The 24,353-nt window shown below is 38.8% G+C and overlaps 1 protein-coding gene across 2 annotated transcripts in view; it reads right to left on the bottom strand.

Annotated features, from left to right (window-relative positions):
- The window catches only part of TNPO1 (transportin 1), an 83,614-nt gene that overhangs the window by 26,169 nt on the left and 33,092 nt on the right, over window positions 1-24,353 (bottom strand). For both annotated transcript variants that reach the window (XM_080573182.1, XM_080573181.1), the window contains 8 exons: window positions 17,402-17,551; window positions 13,362-13,468; window positions 12,198-12,331; window positions 8,091-8,172; window positions 7,237-7,359; window positions 1,742-1,860; window positions 461-521; window positions 161-329 (listed from right to left, as the gene is read on the bottom strand). In XM_080573182.1, coding sequence (XP_080429308.1) covers window positions 161-329; window positions 461-521; window positions 1,742-1,860; window positions 7,237-7,359; window positions 8,091-8,172; window positions 12,198-12,331; window positions 13,362-13,468; window positions 17,402-17,551 — 945 coding nt within the window. The remainder of the gene's footprint in view (window positions 1-160; window positions 330-460; window positions 522-1,741; window positions 1,861-7,236; window positions 7,360-8,090; window positions 8,173-12,197; window positions 12,332-13,361; window positions 13,469-17,401; window positions 17,552-24,353) is intronic.

The following is a 24,353-nucleotide window of genomic DNA, read 5'->3' on the forward strand; positions in this document are numbered from 1 at the left end:
AAAGATACAACATCCCTCCTGTCCAAACCACAGGAATTTTTTTTCCTGTTCAGAACTAAAGACTCTGTATTCCTATACACAAAGTCTTCTTTTTACTGTGGTTCTTGTATTATGCAAGTAACTGTATTTTAAAAACATTTTACACATCACTTTGACGTACTTAAATTCCAGTCAGAAATAGTATCATCATCATCAAGTTCATCATCGTCATCGTCATCATCTTCAATACCATCCTCTTCATGTTGCTGAGCCACAGTCCGTGAACGATGAAAACGAGGTCTAATGTCCTGTTCACTATCTGGAATAGCTTCATCTTCTTCAACATCCCCCTGTCATCAAAATGCTTTCATTAGTGCCATTATATTATTCAAGGAATTTAGGAATGTAGTGTATATCTTCCCAATTAACAGCTCAGAAGCTACCCAGATATTCCTACAGAATGAAAGAAATTGGTGCTCACCTTCAGCAAAATAATATCTATCTCTGAATATTTCATACCATTCACCAGCACAGGTATCAACCTACAAAGAAATATTGATACATGTCAAAATAACACATATTAAGCAAGACAAATTTCACTTACTCAGGCCACAATTTTGTTTGTAACCCTTCCCAAAATAAAAAAAAAAATCCCCAAAAAACCAACAACCTGATAACAAAAGCTAGAACAAATACAAACTGCATTTCATGATGCTAATCAGTACTTGTAATCTGAAATAGTGTTATTTTAAAATAACAAGCTTTCTAACTAGAGGTAGCCAGATGGCACAACTGAGTTTTACCTTTCTGTCGTAAGATGAAACTTATTCTGACACACCTTTCACAAATTAAATCTAAAACTTTTCAGTAAGTACTTGATAAATAAGTACTAAGTTGGCTCTCACCAACAGCACATGCGAATTTATACACTCGTGTCTGAGTACCCTACCTCACTATTCCTAGAAGATAGAAGTCTAACTACATTAAGCTCTCCTAACGTATAAGAAACCATGTATTACAAGACAAATCAAGCTATTAATGATGCATGTCTTCTCTCCACATCTTGTCTGGAAAAACAGACAGAACTACTACAGTATTTTCAAAAACCTTCCATGGGTGCATTAAATGAAGATTTTTTTTTTGGATGTGAACACTAAAGATTTTGTTAATTATCACAGAAGACTTTACTTTAAAATTAGTCAGGAAAAAAGTTACAATCAATGTTATGGACATGTAGACATTTAAGTCTCAGATGTGGATATTTGTTCCCTTTCAGCCTAAGTCTAAGTGATCATGTAATTTTATTAACTTCTTTATAAAGACAATCGTTGGCATGACTATACACACAGAAGGATTGCACTGCGACCCCCAGATTAGCAGTTGTCTAGGCTACTTGTTCGTGTATACCATGGTACACCAGATATTAGACAATGTCATGTGGAAATGTTTGTTTCAGCTTAAACACACAACACTGCATCTTAGCATCCATCTGATGTTTAACAGACTTAACTTTATAGTGACCACAGTACACAGAAGCACCAAAGTGACAGACTGCATCTAAAAGTAGTTGTCTGAAACATACAAGTCTCTTCAATGAACTCCGTGCCACAAACATTGTTACTCCACACAACAGCTAGCTAGGGGAAAATTCTTCTAAGCATGCTGTAGGATAGATACAGTCTTTATAAGAGTAACTAGGAAGAAATCAATTGAAGTTTCAAGATGACTATTTCAAAAACAAGTTGTAAATACTCATACTTACTTAGTAAGATGCCGACATAAGACATCCTTACAAATGGGTTGTTCAGCCAAAGTCAGCCAAAACTCACAAGCCTCCAAAGCCACATTTTCATCATGGTCCTGGGTCCTTTGAAGCATGTACTACACGATACAGAAAGAAATTACTTGTATTAGTTCTATGTGACCAGAAGAAGCTACTAATATTGCAAACTGTGTTCACAGAAAATGAGTATGTTGTATGTCACCACAGTAATATTGTTTCTTTGTGGGGAGGGGAAGAGTTAAGAGACTACATAAGGCTAGAAAATTTGAGAATAAACTGAGATTTCTTTCTTAATCCTAGATGATTCACACTCTACATTTCTTCATTGCTTAAGAAAGAACATTATTACCAAGAAACAATGGACAGTGACTAAAGATAATAAGTAACAGTTTCCTTTGATTTTTTTAACTGACCCCTCTTCACTTTTGAATAAGGAAGTACAAGTACACACTTTAAAATACTCTTTAATCCCAGTGCCATAACAAGCTTCCAAAAATTGATTATGAGACAATCTAAATAAGTAGAACCCCTAATAGGAAAACAACAAAAAAACCCTCACATTTTTCAAGCCTGGATAGTAATTCATAGATTATCAAATCTGTAAATCTTGCTATGAACCTTTAATCCCCCTTAAATAAAAAATAATCAAATGCCTGCATAACTAGAAAATGTAAGTATACCATTGCTGCATCAGTTTCTTACAGACAGCTGCCAGAACAATGAAGCGAAGATGCACGCAACAACCAAAATAGTAATTTGTGTTCTTCCATGCTTGCATTGGGGCATGTTTTGTTTAACGTTTTTATTAATGATCTTGATGAGATGATCGAGTGCACCCTCTGACGACACCACATTAGGCATGAGTATTGATCTGCCTGCAGGTAGGAGGCCTCTGCAGAGGGTTCTGGATAGGCTGGATCAATGGGCCACATCCAAACGTATGGCATTCAACAGGGCTAAATGCTGGGTGCTATAGTTGGGTCATAACAACCTCGTGCAGAAGTCTAAGCTTGAGGAAGAGTGGCTGAAATGTCTCCTGGCAGAAAAGGTCCTTGTGGTGCTGGCTGACAGCCCTCTGCACATGAGCGAACAGTGTGGCCAGGTGGCCAAGAAGACAACGGCATCCTGGCCTACATAAGAAATAGTGTGTCCAGCAGGGTCCGGGAAGTGATTGTCCCTCTGAACTTGGCTCTGGTGAGGCTGCACCTTGAGCACTGTGTTCAGTTTTCGGCCCCTCACTACAAAAAAGACACTGAGGTGCTGGAACATGTTCAGAGAAGAGCAACATGGCTGGTGAAGGGGCTAGAAAACAAGACACATAAGGCATGGCTGAAGGAACTGGGGTTGCTTAGTCTGGAGAAGAGGAGGCTGAGGGGAGACCACATTGCTCTCTACAACTACCTGGAAGGAAGTTGTAGCAAGGTGGGTACCAGCCTCTTTTCTCAGGTGAAAAGTGACAGGTCACAAGGAAATGGCCTCAGGTTGCACTAGGAAGGGTTTAGATTGCCTATCAGGAAGGATTTCTTCATGGAAAGACGGGTTAGACATTGGAACAGGCTGCCTGGGGCAGTGGTGGAGTTCCCCCCTCCCTAGAGGTATTTAAGAGTGATATGTGTGGATGTGGCGCTTAAGGACATGTTTTAGTAGTGGCCTTGGTAGTTTTTAGGTGGATGGTTGGAATTGATGATCTTGAAGTTCTTTTCCAACCTAAATGATTCTATAATTCTACTCATTTTAGAAGCCTTGCAGAAACTCTTGCAGCTACCTCTCCTCATACATAGATTTAAAACAAGCAAAAGAAATCCTTCAGTTACTTCAGAATACTATTTTTCCCCCCTGGAAATAGAAACCTCTTTTTTATCCTTATGCATTTCAAGGACGCAAGATTTTCCATGGATATACCCCTTTCTACAGAATTAAACTAAACTGCAAGCTTTTCCTAAGGGTTTGCTATTGTGACTACAAACTAACAGTAACAGAAATACCCCTCTATTCTGAGTTATCATCAAATTGTAGCTTGGAAAAGATAAAAAAAACCCTACAAGCAAGGGTTCATTAGTGCAACTGAAATTTGCACTAATTTAGGATTTTCCCCTAGAGACCTTAAAAATCCACTATTTTGTTCCATTTGGTTGTTTGTCACAAAAGTGAAAAAAGTAACGAGTAGTAATCTGTTTGAAGGCACTCCTCACACTGTCATTTCAAGTATACATTATATATATATATATTATAACATGCCGCTTACATGTATATGTATGTATTATAACATGCTGCTTAAAGTTAAATAATCGTTGATTAAAAAAGCTACTTACATTCAGTGGTATAAGATAATTATATACACAGCCTAGAAATCATAGTAAGAACAGTGATTCTAGTAACAAAGCAAAACGTGGGAAGGGTACCTGAAGATTTTGTTTAATATCATCATGCTAAATTTCAACAAGTACTTTTAATGATAAATTATAAAATTCTGACTTTAGGCAATGAAAATAGTTGCTTCATAACTGCAAATTACAGAACAGTGCAGGAAGATTATTCAATACAGTTTTGTGTTCTTTATAACGTAAACAGCATTATGACAATCTTGTTAAGCCAAACCATCAAGAAAAGAATGGCAGAATACACAAAGCATTAAGAGCACATCCTTTGAGAAGTAACAGACATATCTTTATCTGAAGAAAGCAACAGGATGCACAACATCTTATGATAAGCTGAGTTTCTGTGTTAGCACTTCATATCAACCATACACTTCATTCATCACAAGCTATCTCATTATGTATTGTATGATAAAAAGTCAGGATTTCTACTGAGACAGAACTTATGATCCACATGTTTGGATACATATCGGCTGTGAACATCAAAGTGTATTCTAATAATGGAAAACAGTTAGGTCTACTCTTGACATATCCTGTAACCAAGTTTTCAGACAAAAACAAAAAATGAAAAACCAAAACGCATGCATCTGCTTCTGCTCACCTGTAAGTACACATTCAGAAACCCCACTGAAACCCACACTCAGCTATTCCTTTATGCTTCAGTGACTTGGTATGCAAGTTATTACTAAACTTGTCAGCTTTAAAAGCACAATACTGGGCAAGATGACCTGTCTTTGGATCACTAATATTCTTAATCATTTTAAAATTGGTTCTGCATTAGCATGAAAAACAGCACGTGGATACATGCTTCATCTCTTTTTTAAGACTCCCTGGACTTACTTAGAATAGCCACCATCAGCAGCTTGGAGGTGGTCAAGCTTCAAGAGGGCAAAAACTACTCATTTGAATACTAAACGATAGTTGCAGTTCAGGGTATACCAAGATGCACACAGAACTGTGGAAATCACTAACTATACATGGTAGTCCCAAAACTGAAAAAAGTCTAGACTTCGTTATAGAACAAAAATTCATGACAACTGCCTTTTGCAGAGAGCAATCTATTAACTTTTCCCAACAACAAAATATCAAGTATAATGAGAATACAATCTTGGATCTTTTGGCTAGTGACACTATTTCTACCTGCAAAGGCCCGAATCTTAGGAGGGTGAAGAGCAAGATGATATTGCTTTCATCACTACATCTTTCTTGCCAAAAAAAAAAATAAAAAATAAAAAATCTAAACCAGACAAAAAAATCTCAAGAACCAATAATCTTTGCTTGTCCTACACTACATGAGAACACATCTTGTACTGGTAGTGTGGAATTCCAGATAACAAACAGAAAAGACTAGACACCAGACCAAGGCTGTCACCTGTTTCATTGATCCCTATTGGAAGCCAGAGTCCAAGAAAAAAAAAATTGAAATTTTCTTCACGTTGTCTGGACCTAGCCCTGTTGGAATACGACACTGGGCTGTGACCCACTGTTCACATGAAATCCGGCTGACTGACCTTAGCTATATTTTAAGTCTGGCAAGCAGCGTATGTAAAGGCTACCTGGAAATTGCCGATATTTCCTGGAAATATGGAAATTACTCAGTTCAAACAGCTGAGTGGGGGAGTGGAGGGGAAGAAGCATACTAGTGCAGACTTGCTTGCCAGTTGACTTTTGCTTGCCAGTTGACTTATCTAGAATGATAATGGAACTATCAAACAGCATTAACCTCTACAACCAAATGCAATGGGAGACAACTTTGTTAGCAGCCCAAATAGCATCTCAGCTACATAGCAAAACATGTCTTATCCCATGATCAACACATGCAGAAGAAAAGTTACAGCTTCGATGCGTAAACTGTAGCAATACCAATACTAGAACTAAGATTTTCAACGTGGTCTTGTAACATCAGCTGTTCCTGATGAGCAGACAGAACCTCTCCTGTTCCATTTTCTGTCCATTGCCTCTGGTCCTGTCACTGGGCATCAGTAGAAAGAACCTGGCTCTTGTCTCCTTTGCACCTTTCCTTCAGGTATTTATACACATTGATGATATTCCCACTGATTCTCTTCCCTAGGCTGAACAGTCCCACATCTCTCAGCCTTTCCTCTTAAGTGAAGGGACTGGAGCACCTCTCCACCTCTGTGGCCTTTTGCTAGACTCTCTCAAGTATGTCCATGTCTCTCTTGTGCCTGAGCAGCTGAGAATGGGACACAGTACTTGAGGTGCAGCCTCACCAGTGCTGAGCAGAGGGGAAAGCTCACCTCCCCTGACCTGCTGACAATAATTTTGGCTAATGCAGCTAAGAATACTGTTAGGCTTTGTAGTGGAAAGCGTATATTGCTAGTTCATGTTCAAATCAGCACAGACCAGGACTTCCAGGTCCTTTTCCGCAGAGCTACTTTTCCACCTGGGTGGCCCCCAGCATGTACTTGTGCATGGAGTTCTTCCGCCCCAGGTGCAGAACTTGCCACTTCTCCTCTATGAACTTCATGATGTTCCTGCCAGCCCACCTCTTCAGCCTGCTGAATTCCTTCTGTATGGCAGCATGGCCCTACTGCGAGTCAGCCACTTCTCCCAGTTTTGTGTCATCAACAACTTTACTGAGGGTGCACTCTACCCCATTGTCTAGATTGTTAATGAAGATGTTAGACAGGACTGGGCCCCGTATTGATGCCCCAGGGTACTCCTCTCATTATTAGACTCTGAGTAGACTTTGCACTACTGACCATTAACCTACGGGTCCAGCCTTTCAGCCTGTTTTTGATCCACCTCACACTTCAACAGCTTCACTATGAGGATCTTATGTGGGGACAGTTTCAAAGGCCTTACTGAAGTCCAGGAAGACTATCTACTGCTGCCTCATCCATCATGCTGGTCATTTCACTATGTAAGTTCATCAGGCTGGTAAGGCATGAATTCCCTTGGTGAATCCATGCTGACTATCCCAATGATTTTCTTGTCCTTCACATGCCTGGAAATAGTTTCTAGGATTATCTGTTTCTACACCTCCCCAGTGAAAAGCATTCCCTGGAAATGCTTTTTATTTGTTATTTCTGCAATCCCAAACTGGTTTCATCATGCAGTGAAGGAAATGAGACTCACCTCAACTATACTAATCATATGAGGAAGAAGGCGATCCATTCGAACTTCCAGCAACATTACCAGAGCGCGGCAAACATTTTTGCGTACTTCAGGCTCCTCATCAGTAGCCAGCGCAAAAAGATTCTGTTGGAAATTAATACCAGTTAAAGTCTTATTTTACCAAGTTCATCTTGCATTTAAATTTATATTACTAGCAAACTAAAGTATCCAAATATGTAATTCTGTTACCTTCCCCACACCTCAGAATACCATATTACTTCTTACAGATACTTGCTTTAGCAAATAGTATTTTCAGATTCTCAGTGTGCATAGTACACATAACAAAAACACTTGGGAATGTTAGACCGCGACACAAGAACATTATTCCCCAGCTATTTAATTTTTCCGTAAACGTAAATGAAGTTCTAAAGCAATGCTTCAGTATGCAACAGCAGCAAATGAAATTCTATAGATAACCTGAAGTACCACCCTTCTTGCTCATGTTCAGTAGTAGTATTAAAAAGACACCCATCACCCAGACAGATTAAATGACATGACGATCCCTGTACTGAGCTCTCTCCATCACAGTTAAGTAACAGACTGGTCTCATTACTTTTTACATCTTTATGCAAAAAAGTTTCCTCTAACTATGAAAAGGAAACACCTTTCAAAATACTACTTTTTATGTAAGAGACTGCCTAGACTAATCAACTCAGCACACAAGCATACAAAAACTTCAACGCATAGGGTAAACATAAAGCTAAGAACAGTAAGCCAGAGATAAGTGGCAGTTGTAGAACATTATTGAAAGCTCTGGAAAGAACAGACATTCAATTTGCCTTAATCCCCCCCCACCACCAAGAATGCATACCCACCTCAATAAAAGAATCTATGTGCATCATAAGAGCTTGTGTTCTGCTGATGATAAATTGATTGACGCATGCAACAGCGTGAGATCTAGAACAATCAAAATTACATTTTTGTGATTTAAAACCTTTTTCGAAACCGTACGAAGGCATCAAAACCAATCAGAATCAAATCACATTGACCAAAGATCACCTAGAAGCAAGACTGAAAAAAGTCTGTTCATCTACAGTATTACCAAGGAAAACTAGTAAATCACATTTTTACGTACCACCTTATACTCCAATACACCTAATAAATATGTAAAAATCAGAATGTAAAGTAAACAAAAACCAGAGCAGGATGACTATATCTGGCACACTTGTTCCTAGCAGCATCTAAGGATGTTCTTTTTGAGCGTGTTATGATTATTGATCTCCTCCACTACCAACAATTACATAAAAGTCAACATGGTGAAATTTTAACATGCCCTTCCTCATCTTTAAGTATCCTTCCCCGCCCCCCTCCCCCGCCCCCCCAGTATTCCCCCAGTATTTTTAGTGTTTAATGAGACCAAGTGTCAACAATACAGTTATAGCTTAGAACAAACATACACTTGCAGTTGGATACATACTGGAAGACTTCTGGTAGAGATGTACTACAACTGAAACATCTGTTCTAATCTACCTCATGCAAAGCCACTACTTACAGGTCTTTTTTCATTCCCAGAGATGCAAAAACTAAGTTCTGTAAGCAAAGGCAAAAGGCAAAACTACCTTTAAAAGCCTTTCAAGATCCATTCAAGTATTTATACTAATGTAACTCCAAACTTAAATTCTGTTCAGACATTTCTTGGAAAACAGTCTCGTAAAACATTGCTCAAAAGCTGTCGGACAAATATAAGGCAGTTATTGGTACTACTAATATTCTTCATACTTCAGCACTATCTACTGAAATTAGGCTGCAGCCGAGAAGATAGCTTGCCTTCACCTTGAAATTGGTTTAAGAAAATCTCAAAGCCATAAACATAGTGAAGCAGACAAAGTTAAAGAAACTGTAGAATGTGGTAAGTAAAAAAAAAAATTTCCATCTCTCCCAGCTGCAATCAAGCATTAAGCTCATCTTTCCAAAAGTGCAATTTCATGTTTTGCGTATTTGTCTTAGCATGCATCTATTTCAGGTCAGTGAGTTTCTAAATCTTATTTTAATTTTATCATAAGATGGATATCCCAACCATATAAGTGTTACTGGACCTGATGCTCACCAACACAGATGAGGTAATTAAAGAGGTCAAGACTGGAGGCAGTCTGGGCTGCAGTGATCGTACCCTAGTGGAATTTATGAGGGATATGGGCCTGGCAAAGAGTAAAGTCAGGACCCTGAATTTTAGGAGAGCAAAATTCCAGTTGTTTGTATGAGATTTCCTGGGAAATGTGTCCTTACGGATAGAGGAACTAATTAGAGCTAGCAGCTCTTTAAGGACACTTTCCACGGAATTCAAGAGGTCTCAATTCCCACATGTAGGAAATCAAGCAGGGAAGGCAGAAATCTCGTGTGCCTGAGTGGTTAAACCTGCTGGTCTAACTGAGGTGTAAGAAAGAAATGCATAGGAAATGGAAGCCAGGGACACATGGCCTGGGAAGAGTATGGGAATGGAATCAGGAAAGCCAAGGCACGGTTAGAGCTGGCAAGGGATGCAAAGAATAATAAGGTACAGGTACATTAACCAGAAAAAGATGACTAAAGAGAATGTACACCCTCTGATAAGCAAAACTGGAGAACTGGTGACAGACACAGAGAAGGCTGAGATTCAACAGTTTTTTGCCTTGGTGTTCACTAGCAGTTAACTCTTCTCACATCTCTCAAGTCCCTGAACCTCAAGACAGGGACTGGGGGTATGAAGTCTCTCCCAATGTAAATGACAATTGAGTTCAAGACCACCTGATGAACCTGAACACATACAAGTCTACGGGGCACAATGAGATGCATCCCAGGGTCCTGAGGGAATTGGCTGAACTACACACTGGTCAGCCTCACCACTGTGCCTGGGAGGATCATGGAATAGATGCTCCTGGAAGCAATGTCAAGGAACCTGAAGGATGAGGAGGTGATTTGTGACAGCCAGCATGGCTTCACCAAGGGCAAATCATGCCCCACCCATCTGGTAGCATTCTATGATGGAGTGATTGTATCAGTGGACAAGTAAAGAGCAACTGATGCCATCTAACTGGACTTCTGTAAGGCCTTTGACACAGTGCCACACAACATCCTCATCTCTAAACCGGAAAGATTTAATGGATTCAGGGGATCAAGGACTGGCTGGATGGCCACAGCCAGAGGGCCTCCAGCGCCTCCAAGTAGACTTACTGCAGCCTTTCAATACTTAAAGATGGCTTCTAAGAAAGATGCAGATATTTTGTCATGGCCTGTACTGATAGGACAAGGGGTAATGGCCTGAAACTGAACGAGGGTAGATTTAGGTCAGATATAAGAAAGAAATTTTTCACCTTGAGGGCAGTGACACATTCTAACAGGTTATCCAAAGCTGTGGATACCCCATCCCTGGAAGTGTTCAGGGCCAGGCTGGTCAGGGCTGTGGGAAATCTGATCCAGTGAAAGACACCCCTGATCCATGGTGTGTGTGTGGGGCCGAGGAGTTGGACTAGATGATCTTTAAGGTCCCTTCCAACCCAAGCTGTTCTGTGATTCTACGATAAATCTCTAGTTTCTCTACTCTTCCTTTTAATCTTCACCACCTACTAGTGTTGGCAATAAAGAGTTAAAGTCCTTAAGGTGCGCAAACACAGCTTTCGAATAGGAGTTCAAGAAATACATTTCACAAAAATGCTCAGAATCCCAGTATCCACAGAATTCCTGCAGAATCATTCCCTAGAGGAAGGGGCCTCTGGAATTCATCTGCTTTCATTCAACCTACTGCACAAGCCAGACACCCAGAGCAGGTTGCCTGGAACATGTCCAAGCTGTGTTTGGAGATCTCCGAGGGAGACTCAACAACCTCTCTGAGCAACCTGTGCCAGTGCTCTGTCACAGGCATAGAAAGAAGTTGTTCCTGATGAGCAGATAGAACCTCCTGTGTTCCAGTTTCTATCCATTGCCTCTTGTCCTGTCACCGAACACCACTAGAAAGAGCCTGGCTCTGTCTTCTTTGCATGCTCCCTTCAGGTATTTATCACATTGATGATATTCCCACTGAGCCTTTTCTTCCCTAGGCTGAACAGTCCCAGATCTCTCAGCCCTTCCTCACAAGAGAGGTGCTCCAGCCCCTTCACTATCTTTGTGGTCCTTTGCTGACTCTCTCCAGTATGCTAATGTCTCTCTTGTACCTGATCTGTGACCACACAGATCAAACCCAGAGCTGGACACAGTACTTGAGCTGTGGCCTCACCAGCAAGGAGCAGAGGGAAAGGCTCACCTCCCTTGACCTGCTGGCAATACTTTGGCTAACGCAGCTCAGGATACCATTAACCTTCTTTGAGCATGGGCACATGGCTGCCTTATTTCAGGGTAAAAGCTACCACTCTTGTTGATAAATACTAGCAGTAACAAGTTAATTCTTGAATCCTCTTTTTTCCCCCGTACTTATGTTACTTCGAATAGATTAATATAGTATTCAAGTGAAAAGATGAACCCATTTAATTTGACCCAGTTGAAAGATAAAAAGCTTTATAAGTTTCAGGGCAGTTAGAAGAAAAAAGCAGAAACATTCTCCTGAAAGAACTCAGAAATTATCAGCAAATGATTTCTTGACTTTCTCATTGCTGTAGTCATTTCAAAATGAATGAGGCATGCAACATAGTTTTTTCAAACGATCCTGAACAAGCAAATGGCACAGAGATTCCATGCATCAACAATTTTCATGCTAGTCTGCTGGGTTAATAGATCAACCTCTCTTTTATACATCTTTCAAATCTACAGTCCATGATTTTGCATATCAAAGTGTTCCTTTTGTCATGTTGCCTATTATGAAAAATTTAATGTAGTGTTTAGAACTTAATATACTTTGTGGGGTTTTTTTTTTTCAAATTAGACTATTTTGAATAGATCTACAAGACATCAACCTTGCTGCTCATTTAAATAATATTTTTAACATAGAACTGCAGTACAAGATATAAACCTACCTTATTTTTGGACTGCTGTGCTTGAAGAACTGCAAGAATTTAGGGATCATGATATTTAAAGGTCGGTCCAATACATCACTATCTAATATTTCAGCAGAATCTTCACATATCTTCTGAAGAGCACCAAATGCACCCTGTTTAAAACACAAACAAACCATACAACTGTTCTTTCACATTCTGAAGAAAGCTGTATGTCAAAACAGGTAATTTCAGCACAATACCACAGTAAATGTGGTAAGTTAAATGTAGAGTAAAATTGAAACATCCTTGAAGGTTTTCATCCTCTAATACTTTCATCTGTAAGCTCTCAAGCTGGGCAAATAGCTGACAAGTGCTAATTTTCATTTTAGCATGCAATATTAATTTATTTTAAAAAATGCTTAAAAGCTGTTTCTTATTTGAAAAACCACCTGGTGCAGGAGTATCTGATTTTATTTATATATGATTTTATTACAGGGTAAAACAGAACCGTAGGTATGATGGTCTATTTGAGTCTCGCTTTTAAGTGCTTTTTTCTTTTTGTTGGGAAAACAGCACTAAAACATTATGTAACAGCATGATACCTTGGACCATCATTCTATCTCTAAGGATTATTTTATACAAAATGCTTCACATACTTATGGAGACAGTATCAAATAACTGAAGTTGTGATCACATTATTTTTTATTTTTAAATCAGACGACTTTTTTTCTTCCTTGGTTTATAACACTTAGGTTGGTATTTAATTCTTTTTCTTCACATACACTGAAGAAAGTTCACTTCACACTAGCCTGATACAGCAATGACAGATCACTTTTCCAGATGAAGTTATATGAACAATGAACAACTGAAGCATTTAAGTAAGAAGAGTCAAGGTCAACTTGATAATGCCTAAATGATTAGGCACCACAGAGCATAACTTAAGGACACTTCCCACCTGAGATGCTACCAACTATCCATCTGCAGCCTTATTCTGCTTTTATGTAAAGAAAACATTCATTTGAATGAACGTTGAGAACAAGGAATGAAGGTAGAATAGGAAGTACCAACTTTGAGCCACTGTTATCTGAAGAGATTATATATGTATGTACATATAAACAGAAAATACTATTCATATAAACGTTATCTATGAAGAGACAAAAATAATCAATTTCAGATAATCTATTTCAAAGTAAGTCTCCTTACCTCACAAGTATTGTAATCCTCAGAATCCAACAAGCTGCAAAGCTTTGGTAAGAGTTCAGGCCAATTCTGCAATTCCCCTTTTGAGGCAATGGTTGTTATCAGAATGCCTAAGTGAATCAGAGGAATGCAGGAAATGAGATTTCATTTTCACGTTTCACACTTTTTTCATCTCCCCCTCTCCACCCTCCCCTGCCTTCTCAAAGAAGAAAGGAATTAAGAAATGGCAAACATAGAGATAGGAAGTAGATTTAATTATGAATGATATTTGAACGGCTTTGAAATGCAAACGCTGGTCGTTTCTTCCTCCTACCATGAAGGGCTCAGACTTGAGAACTAAGGCAGAAAGTAATTCCAGTTAAGGAAATAACCATGTCCAAACACTAAGACAGGTTTGACTGTAAAATTACAAAGCACTGTAAAAATCCTGACCTCCAGTAAACAGAGAATCCACCTTAAATTGCCTCTTATGATACAAAAGCACGAACAAAGGAAGTACTTCATAATGGTTGTCATTATTCAGCAAACTTATAACCTAGTAGTCAAGTTGTGAACACACAACTTAACCATGTTTATATAAACCATTATGGAAACATGTTAAGAGTGAAAAACCTGTTAAGAGCTTTCATACTGTGGCAGGTCATCCAGTGACCATCTGTGGAGGTTGGCTGACTCAGGTCCAGCAAACAGATAGGACAGGCCAATGAGTCACTAATTCCATTTCCAGTATACACAGAAATTCCAAGAAAAACAAATCAGAGGACAAGAACAGGGAAGGCTGCTTAAGAACTAGTACAGACTTTATACAAGTCAAAATTTAAACGTTAGAATAATTCACTACTAATACTGGTAGTTATGCCTCATCCCATCACTGGGAACCACTGGAAACAACCTGGCTCTGTCTTCTTTGCACCCTTCTTGCAGATACTTACAGACATGGAGATCCCTGGAGCCTTCTCTTCCTTCCCTAGGCTGACCAGTCAGTCCCAGCTCTCTCAGCCTTTCCTCAGAGGAGAGGTGCTCCAGTCCCTTCACTATCTTTGTGGCCCTTTGCTGGACTCTCTCCAGTATGCTAAAGTCTCTCCTGGACCTGAGGAATCCAGTATTTGAGGTGTGGCCTCACCTGTGCCGAACAGAGGGAAAGGCTCACCTCCCTTGACCTGCTGGCAATACGTTGGCTAATGCAGCTCAGGATACCATTAGTCTTTGCAGCAAGGGCACATTGCTGGCTCATGCAATTAAACTGAGCGTCACAAAGTAGTTTCTGACTTTTGACAGGTTTGAGTAAGACCTGAGAGTTAAAGCGGGCCTCTCCTTCTGACCAACATTCTAAGCTCCGAGTTTATAAATTGAAACTGAAAATCTTTAAAGACGGTCTTTGATGTGTACTGAACTTCACATCACCATTACGAATCTGCTGCTATTTCACTTGACAAATGTGAAATATAACATTAGCAGCAGCTTGGTACCCTATTAGCCCAACATACGAGAAAGTCCAGAGGGATGTCAGAATTCGTTAAAAACAGAAGTGCAGTTGTCATGACAGCATCATTTTCTCATTGTTTCAATTATATACAACCCTAATTTATAGCACCAGCTCTACCATAAAAAAAATGAGTATGAAGTAAAAGCAGCTATGCTTCAGTACTTTCATGCCAATAACAGAACAGGGGAAGGCTTTTTTTTTTTTTCCTTTCAGGTGGTGTTTTGCCTCTGTAGCTCCTAAAAATCTGATTTCTGAACTCCTTAATTCTAAAAAAACAAACTTCATGACAAAACTGCCCCACAAAGAATAATCATTAACTTTCATTTCCTTTCTACAGTGAAGCTCTTCAGTCCTGCCACTTCAGTCCTGCCACTTAATCAAACTATTTTACTTGCTTGCTTTTAAGCAGGACCTGACCAAGGTACAGTCCTGACCAAACCAGAATTCCTAGGAAGTTCTAAAAATAGTCAAACACCTTCTAAATAGATGCATTTATTTCCTGGTTAACTTGGTGGGTCCCTCAACACATGCAGCAGTCCTTTTTAAATTTGAATCCATATTTTAACATTGTCTTGAGGGTTTTTAAGATCTCTACTACACTGAACGTAGAAGTTTTGCACAGTTACTCATGTTGGGGTTAAAAAAAGCATAACACTAAGTGAGGAAAAAATAACACATTTACTATTCAATCTTAAGTCACTGTTCTAAAACTGACTCTATTGCTGTGTTCATTCTCTTCTGTGAGATGACTTCTGACAAGAGAACTTATCAGCTTGCCTCCATCTTGATCAAAAGGTATTAGCTTTTGTCTGGTAAGCACCAGAGACCACAAAGGAGTGAAGGCTGCATTACTTCCCTGATGGTATTTTGATGCTGCTGTATGTGCTTGTTTTCCTCTCAGAGTTAGAGATCTTTGTTATGGTTGTCCCATTAAATTGATTGTGCTTGAACAGCAAAAAACTACTCATCTCAACGAGCAGCTCTGACTAGTAAATGCCAGCTCATATGCTAATAAGCTGTGTAGGTAGGTAGTAACATTTACACCTTGCTGATATCAAGTCACTGGTGGGTATTGGACCAAGATCACTATTAAGACAGAAGTCTTTAATTACTTCACACAGGAAGGTGCAATGCATGTGCTAACTAGGAATCCTTACATATGTATGCTCACAGCTGATCACTTCGTATGCATCTTCAGAGTTCGTACCTGACTGAATAATCCCTGCAAGGATCCCTTAAAGCTCAACAGTAATTTAATTATTAATCCACAAACTATTTTTACTAGGAGAAATCAAAGAACTGATTGAAAACAATTAAACGACCCCTGCAGAAAAGCAACCAACACCAAACCACGAAACAGCCCTAAGACAGCACTCCAAATGGAGCTGGAATATCTCCTTTAGACAGTTCCATTGTACGACACTGACAATTCCTACGAACAAATAGTAAGCACAACCTCCAGCCTGAAAGTTTCTACTGTTGTTAAGGAAATGAGACATTAATAAAAATCACAGTAAATCAGCTTCAAAAGTGATGAGACAGCAAAAAAACTAAAACAAAAACTAAGAGATGGGCAATTTTCCTCTAGCCCAAAGTAAATAACAGAGCTGTCCGGGGAAGCAATCCTACAGAGCAGACAAAAACAAAACCAAGTGACTCTAACGGAGCAGTAACTGGTAGATTATTTTATATGCTTGCTGAGCCAACAGGAATCAGTTGATACGAGCTGAATTTCTTCTGAAGTGGCACATGCTCTCTTTCTTCCTTTTGTAATCAACTATATCGTTAATGCTTTTTTTTTTTACTTTTTTTTCTAGTTTTTTGGAGCAGACAAGGGGAATTACTGCAATGACTGTAGTAATTAAGGAAAATCATATTCTCAAAGAGCAGGCAGAAAAAACCCTCTGCTTATAAAAATAACAATAATGCACACTTGCAACATTTTATGGAAGAGGTACACTAAAACAGTTAGGAAATCAGAACTTCATGTAGCAAAAAAAAATAAAAACACTTGTAGATGATGTTTCAATCACCACAATTTATCTACTGTTCTCTAGAAGAGGTGTTTAAAAGCAGAAGTTCGTTATGTGAACGTATGTCACACATGGTACAGTAATTATGATTCCCTGAAGGGGTATGAATGTATGTGCATACATGGGTGGGGAGGGAGGAAAAGAAAGCAGCTACATAAGTATTTAATTGAAGCAAATGGAGTGCTAAAATCGTTTGGAAGTCAGACCTTTGTTCCTATTTTCAGGTACAAAAAACAGCAAAGAGCTGAGTTTTAGTAGATTTAAGTAAACTTATTTTAGTTATATTTTAAGAGATGTGAACTGAATTGCTAAATCAACTTAAGAAAACAGGAAGCAAAAATAAGTCCAACTTGCACATATTCATACTGAACGTTAATATCTGCATTGAAACATTCTGAAGTTGCAACAATTACCAGAAGCAAACAGTTTCAGGAGTTTAACAACTCTTTAGCCTTCTAGTGAGGCTCCAACTCATACACTCTGCATACTGAAAATGTTACCGATATCAGTAAGAGCAAACTCACCTACAGTAGCTCTAATCAAGGGAGAGGAATCACCAATGTTGTTCAGACATTCACTTTTAATGAAGTCAGTTACTCCATTTGGGAAGTTGTGGAAGTGTGCTTTTACATTATTCTTCAAGATAAGACCACTCAAGGAACGTGTTGGTTCATCTGCAACAGAAAATAAGTTACATTCAACCTTCAATCAGCTCACAGAAGAATAAGGCAGATTTCCAAACAATGCAACAAGAACAAAGCTTATAGTGAGATATTAATCTTATTTCTTCCTCCAACTACACCCATCTATTTATGTAGCAAAGCTTTCTAGTTTCAGAATCCAGTATTTCCATTTATTCAAAATTAGACTATTAGTATTGCCTATTCAACATTTTGAGATACAGTTTTCTAGATATAGGCAGGGAATAGATCTGAAATCACAGGGTAAGAGAAAAAACTTGACTCCCTGAGAAACAGCGTTTTATTTTTCTACAGAATATTGAACTCCCTTCAGATACCAGCTGTTCTACTGATCCATTAAATTAATAACTAAGATGGAGACAAAAAAGGCTTTAAACACTGTTAACAGGTGTTACACAGTGCAAACCGTAAGAAAAAAAGCTACCAGAACAGACCTAAACAGAGTAAAAATTCAAATTAAGACCACCTTGAGTTTCAGTTCAAGTTTGAGTTCGCTGAGTTATTTTTTCCTGTGTATTCCTCTAAATTACTGCGACAACAGGAAGAATGGAAAAAGAACAGCTGAGACCTTTCAGTTATATTGGAGTAGGCTTGTGCTTGGTTCTTCATGAGAATGAGTAACTTCGTATTACTTCTAAAACACGCTGAAAGTAAGATCTGGATGTTCTATATAGAAAGTTTATACTATAAGAACCTTTACATTTACAGCAACTCTAAACAGCACATAAAGGTAATTTTAATTAGTATTTTAGTCACATGTTTGAATTTCTTTTGCTATTGTTCATAGCCCTGACCTGGGCAAGAAATAAGGATATTCAAAGTTTATTTGCAACAAGAATTTACAGTTTTCACACAGATCTATTGCAGGTTTTCAAAATGATTAATATCCAAATAGAATAAAGATAAGTAAAGTAAGATATGCACTTTTCGAAAATATTTTAACATTAAAGTTACTGCATCACAACATAGTACTTTCAGTACACCCTGATGTCTTCAACATCTGGCAGTCAGACACTTTTGTTATGATCAGGGCTAATTAAAACAGAAGCAGCCCTTCTCAGGACAGGGTTTTTTGCTTGGTTGATTAGAAATTAAAGTTAATTTTAATCAACTTATCTTATTTGAGCTCCAAAACCAGAAAGCCATCAGGCACTCTTTAATCTAGTTTCTATGTTCATATTTCATTTTTCCTGAAGAAGCATTATTTTTTATGCTTTGTAACTACAAATGTATTGACTCAAAAACATAGCTTTTGTATAGAAATTTTTATAAACCAGGAAGCCACACACTAAATAAGTATTTGAAACAATTATGCAACTTTACCTACACCATAGGTTTTAAGTACCATCAAACTTTTAACTAGCACAAAAAAAAAACCCAACAACAAGCAAACAAACAAAAAACCCATATTGTTTCATTTGTATAGTGTAGCAGCATTTCAAGGGCCAACAAATTTTCTGGGAGAATGAAAAAGGAGGGGCAAAGAGTGTTTGCTATTTTAAATGGAGACTAGATGAGTGGAGAAGCTTTTCACAACCACAGAACTTGGTTATGACTTGTGACAGACAGTATAACTACTACTTGGCAAATCAAACCAAATAATTCCATCATTTTTTTCAACAATTTGAAGATATCATCAACAAAATTCTGTTAGAGAATGACCTACAGAAACAAGTTCCCATTTGAATGCATGATCAGCTTCAGTTTTGACTGAAATACTTACTGAATTAAAAGTAAAATCTCTACATCTACTATTAAACCAATTTTATGTGTCAAACTCTGACTGCTTTACATAACTGCAATCCACTGACAGCACATCTTCAAGAAATCCAGTGCTCCGTAAGCAATTAAAATTGTGTCTATGTGTTTGGCCAGGATAGAAGCCAGAGGAGTCCTTCTTTAATTCCCATGTGATTTAAAGTCCTTGCAAGCCACAATTTATGCATCATCTTAGTGACCAGTTAGACACAATACAATAATTGCTCATTCTTTTATCTGCCAGCAGTATCTTCTTAGGGGTGCAGGAGGTCAGAGTTACGTCCAAGGTCTGATTAGACATGATATGTTAGCCGCTATTAGTATAAACTAATATTAGCCAGAAAATACTAAGCACTCCATTAAGGAAAAACAGTTGCCCTTTAGTATGCCTGGACACGACTGCAAAAGTGACAAAACAACAGCTTCAATTTAACCAAGCAAAGATACAGGTACTAAGAAATTTCTCAGATTAGCCAGCTGGTTTAAATAAATATCAAGGCTGCCTTGAAGAAAAATGCTGCTGAAGTACTGCCTTATGGAGCATCCTATGGAGTGCAGCAGTATCAAGTATGTCAAATCCATTCCTTTAGCCAAGATAAGGATAGAAAGACTATTCTTCATAGTAAACATTTATCGCAGACTTGCGAAGATTGCAAGGGATTCATACCAGAAGTCACATCTCTGTCAAATGGCAAAGAACAAGAAGCAAGAAAAGCAGAAAGATTAAAGACAAAAAACAAAGCCAATTATCACCATGCTGAGAGGTGGCAAACAGATCACAAAGACGGGCCAAAGAGACTGCTAAACAGACCCTGACTATTTAAGCTACAGAAGCAACACAGAATCTGATACTCAGGCATTTTAACAACCACACCACAGTCAGAATCTTAGTTTGAGAAAAAAAATTTCTGATACCTCACTGCACGAAGATATCTATGGAATTCAGGGCATTCGACAACTTAACAACTGCACTGTCAGAAAACAATAATATAGGTCTGAGGAGTTTTTGCTGTAACACCAAGATTACAAGCAGATGGCCTAAGAGCTGAGTAAGACAGTCTTCAGTCTTCATAGATTTTGTGCTAAGTTCTGTCAGCCATATGCTTCAGCCATCAAAAGAGATCGCAGTCTTGCCTCCTATCTCAGTCAGCCCTGAAGTATAGAGTGGACAAGAACACACAGTACAAGAAAAAAGGGAAGTGAAGCAGACCTCTAGCATTTGATGTCATCTTCACTGCCAAATTAATCAGCAGAAGATCCTCCACTCACCTTACCTCACTTCACAATATAGCTATTCAAATATCACGTGGTTTTGAGCAAGTTTTCAATTCCCTTGCAAGGCTGTAGTACTAGTTTAAGGTTTTAATGGCTCACAGAGTAAGTACTTAAAACAGTATTTAAAAGCACTGCTGTACTAGCCTTAAAGAACGAGATTGTGCCCTTAAATAAACACATTTCCTCTAATCAGAACGTGTATGATACTGGGTATATATGTGAAAGCAGTGCATCTTCTGTAGTTCACCTGAAAGTCCAAGAGAGCTCAGAAAAAGACTACCATGCAAAAAACATATGAAACATATGACTGTGTAAAGTGATTTATAGACTCTTACTCTGACCAGTAAAATATCCATAGAAGTAGGCATGGGTGCCATGATGTCAGGGTAGTGTTCTGCCTGAGTGGACAAGACGTCACGCAGATACATATTAAAGAGTATTTATTTTTCTTCATAGAATTACAGATGAAAAATGGTTTCTCCTACTCATGAGGGTAGGTATTGGTGTCTGACCTAGGCTGTGATGGCTCCTAAGAAGCAGCACCAACACCTCTTTGTAGATTGTCAGAAAGCAGACTTGCTGTGAAATGTTATGACGACGTCAGAACAGTTCCAGTGGGTTATCTTGCAGTGCTGAGGCAGGTGCAATTGATTAACTCACCACTCCCGTGAAGCCAAATCTAGCCCTATAAAAGGAATGCCAGTTATCAATTCTCACACTGTTCGTGTGCAAGTAACAAAGGCATCCCTTTAATGCTAATTGGAGAGGAACACAGAAAAAAATACCAGCAATAATAGTACACACTGTATTTTTCCTACCCTCGGAGCTGAATATCTTTCCCACAAGCAATCTGAAAAGCCACGTAAAAGTACATCTTGATCCCACAGTCAAGATGTCTGATGCTAATAAAAACTGACTTCATTAACTGGCCAAGAATTACTCCTGCTTTTGCGAAGCATTTTGAAATTCTTTCTCCTCCTTTTAAATGGCAATTCTTACACTTCAGAACCCCATTCAGGTTTGACTCAGCTGTGCCTTCTGCTTTCACAAGTTATTCAGGTACAACAGTGTCATGACAAGAGTCATAAGTACCAATAATGGCTGCAGTCTGCATTCAGCTCAGTATAGGCAGCTTATGACAGCTTAGCCCTGCAGCACCTGACTGAGCAATGCTATTCCTTCTCAGTGAAATTGGTTGCTTCATCTGAAACAGCACACAGCGACCATTCAAGCAGGTATAGATTCAACAGAATGTATTTTTACTTCAGTATCTCCAAGGAAAAAGCATTCACCTAACTCCAAGTGATCAGAAGGATGTTCTTCTCTTAATCAGAGGATCTACTACTGCATGGGCAATTCTGACTCGCAGGCTTTAAGTCTCAGAGAATTTTTAAGCATTCCACAATGGTCAAGAGCCAGCAGTGTGCCATAGAAGTCGAGCGGGCAAACTCCATTCTAGGTGCATTAAACATAGCATAACCAGCCAGTCAAGAAAGGCAAATTCTCCCACTATATTTAGTATTGGTGTGGTCTCACCTTGAATGCTGTGTGCAGTTCTAGGCTCAAGAATAAGGAAAGGATGTTAAGGTACCTGAATGTGTCCAGAGGAGGGCAACAAAAATTGTAAAAGCTGGAAGATGGTAATGGCTGGAAGTCATATCTTGTGACATGTGGGTTGTCTATTGTGGAGAAAACGAGGCTAAGAGGTCACCTCACTATTCTCTGCAGCTTCCTGAGGAGGGGAAGTGCAGAGGGAGGTGTTAGCCTCTGCTCCCTGGTCACCAATGACAGGACATGTGGGAACAGTACAAACCCAGGGGAGGGTCAGACTGGACATGAGGAAAAATTCTTTTACTGTGAGGGTGATCAAACTCTGGAACAGGCTTCTTAGAGAGGTGGCTGATGCTCCATGCCTGTTAGTGTTCAAGAGGCATTTGGATAATGCCCTCAATAACACGCTTTAACTTTCGGTTAGCTCTAAAGTGGTCAGGCAGTTGGGCTAGATGATCTTTGTAGGTCCCTTCCAACTGAATTGCTCTAAATGACTCGATGATCCTTGTGGGTCCCTTCCAACTCGGGATATTCTATGATTCTAAACGGTAGACACTCCAAGCTTTCCCTCATTTTCCTCCCTCCACAAGGAAAGGTGACTGTGGAAGTCTGAAGTAGAAACTGAAGAATAAGGAGGCTGAAGATGGATTTCAAATGACTTGGAAGAACAGAATCAGCAGAGCCACATATTGAAGCTTCTCAGATAGTCTCATTTTAATTGGCATTCTAAATAGCAGATCAGTCACTTTGCTCATAATAAGAACTCTTGTGAAGGCAAAGAGTAAAACAAAAAAGTTAAATTTCTCAAGTAATAATAACAAAAGAAACTATATAAAGGAGTATTGAATTAAAAGCATGTATCTGCTCCCTAATTTCTTATTGCAGGTTTATGCACATCTGTTTAGGAAGAACAATCGCACTAGTGCCAAAACCCTACACTGCCATTTGCCAGAATGCAACCTAAAATAGCAAACTGAAAATACGAGTTCAAGTATACAGAAAAGTCAGAAGAGGAAGAAAATATGCCAAGTGCAGGTTCAAGAAATAAAAATGACGGAAGATTGCCTTAATGAATTAGTTACTCATTACAGGGGAAGAAGCCTTCCTGGCAAGGAAGTCTCAGAAAAACGAAGTAGTTTGTCTTTATAACAGAGACCTGTATGTGCCTGCAAACACAATTTTTTGTTAAGATATACCTACAGAATGTAGACAGCAGAAGTGGCCAAAACTTCCAACGCATGGCATGGCATAGTATACAACACCAGTGTTGCTGGGTATCTTTTATTTTGTACTTCCCAATACTCACTTCATAGTCTGAACAGTATTCTGAATTACCAAAATTGATAACAAGGCCTTATTTCATTCATCCAATTAATCCTTGTGTTCCAACAGCTATTCATATAATAGATGTCATGTTCACCTTCAATATAGTCAGAGAGTGAATAAACTTCTATTCATCTCACCAAGCAATTTCTTCAGAGAGATTAATTACTCTAATTCCTAATTCATTCATTGCCAAAGACTGGCTAGGTCGCTTCCATCACAAAGCTCATCGTTTCTTTTTCCAATGCACTTGAATTAGTGCTAAGGTACAGACAAACAGAACAGCCAGAGAATTATAGTCTTTAGATGTTCTCCAACTGCAACAATATCCTGTATTTGTTACAGAGTTTGGGATATTGTAGCAAATCATACTGTCCTTACACTGAATTTCCATTCGGTATTAAGGATTCTTCTCTTCTTTGGTAGAATTCTAGCACCAATTCAATTGCTGGACCAGGAGGTGATGCATAAAATGGCATTAAAGAGCTGAGACAACCAGTTTGTGGGGATACAATAGAGAAGCTGAAAAGAGCAGTAAAACCAGAGAATTCTTTAAAAGTTTCATGGTTTTGCAAGCCTACAGAGATGTACACATTTTTGCACTGTTTGACCCATGGCCATTATTGGTTAGAATGAAAAAAATTGTAGACTAACCAATAAATTAATTTTTGGTCAGCAGTTCTTCAGTATCTTCAGAAGCAAGGCTGTTGCCACTTAAGCAATAAATATGCAACACTCAGCATCAGCAGAACACTTCCAGCCTTGTTTTGGTATCTTACAGACATTCCTATACTTAGGCAACTGTGTCAATTTTTTTTTTTCCCCATGACTCACAGGAATCAACGGAGCACTGATTAATTTCAGACCA

This window comes from Anser brachyrhynchus (genome assembly GCF_964034855.1).
Source record: "Anser brachyrhynchus genome assembly, chromosome: Z".
Classification (NCBI taxonomy): Eukaryota; Metazoa; Chordata; class Aves; order Anseriformes; family Anatidae; genus Anser; species Anser brachyrhynchus.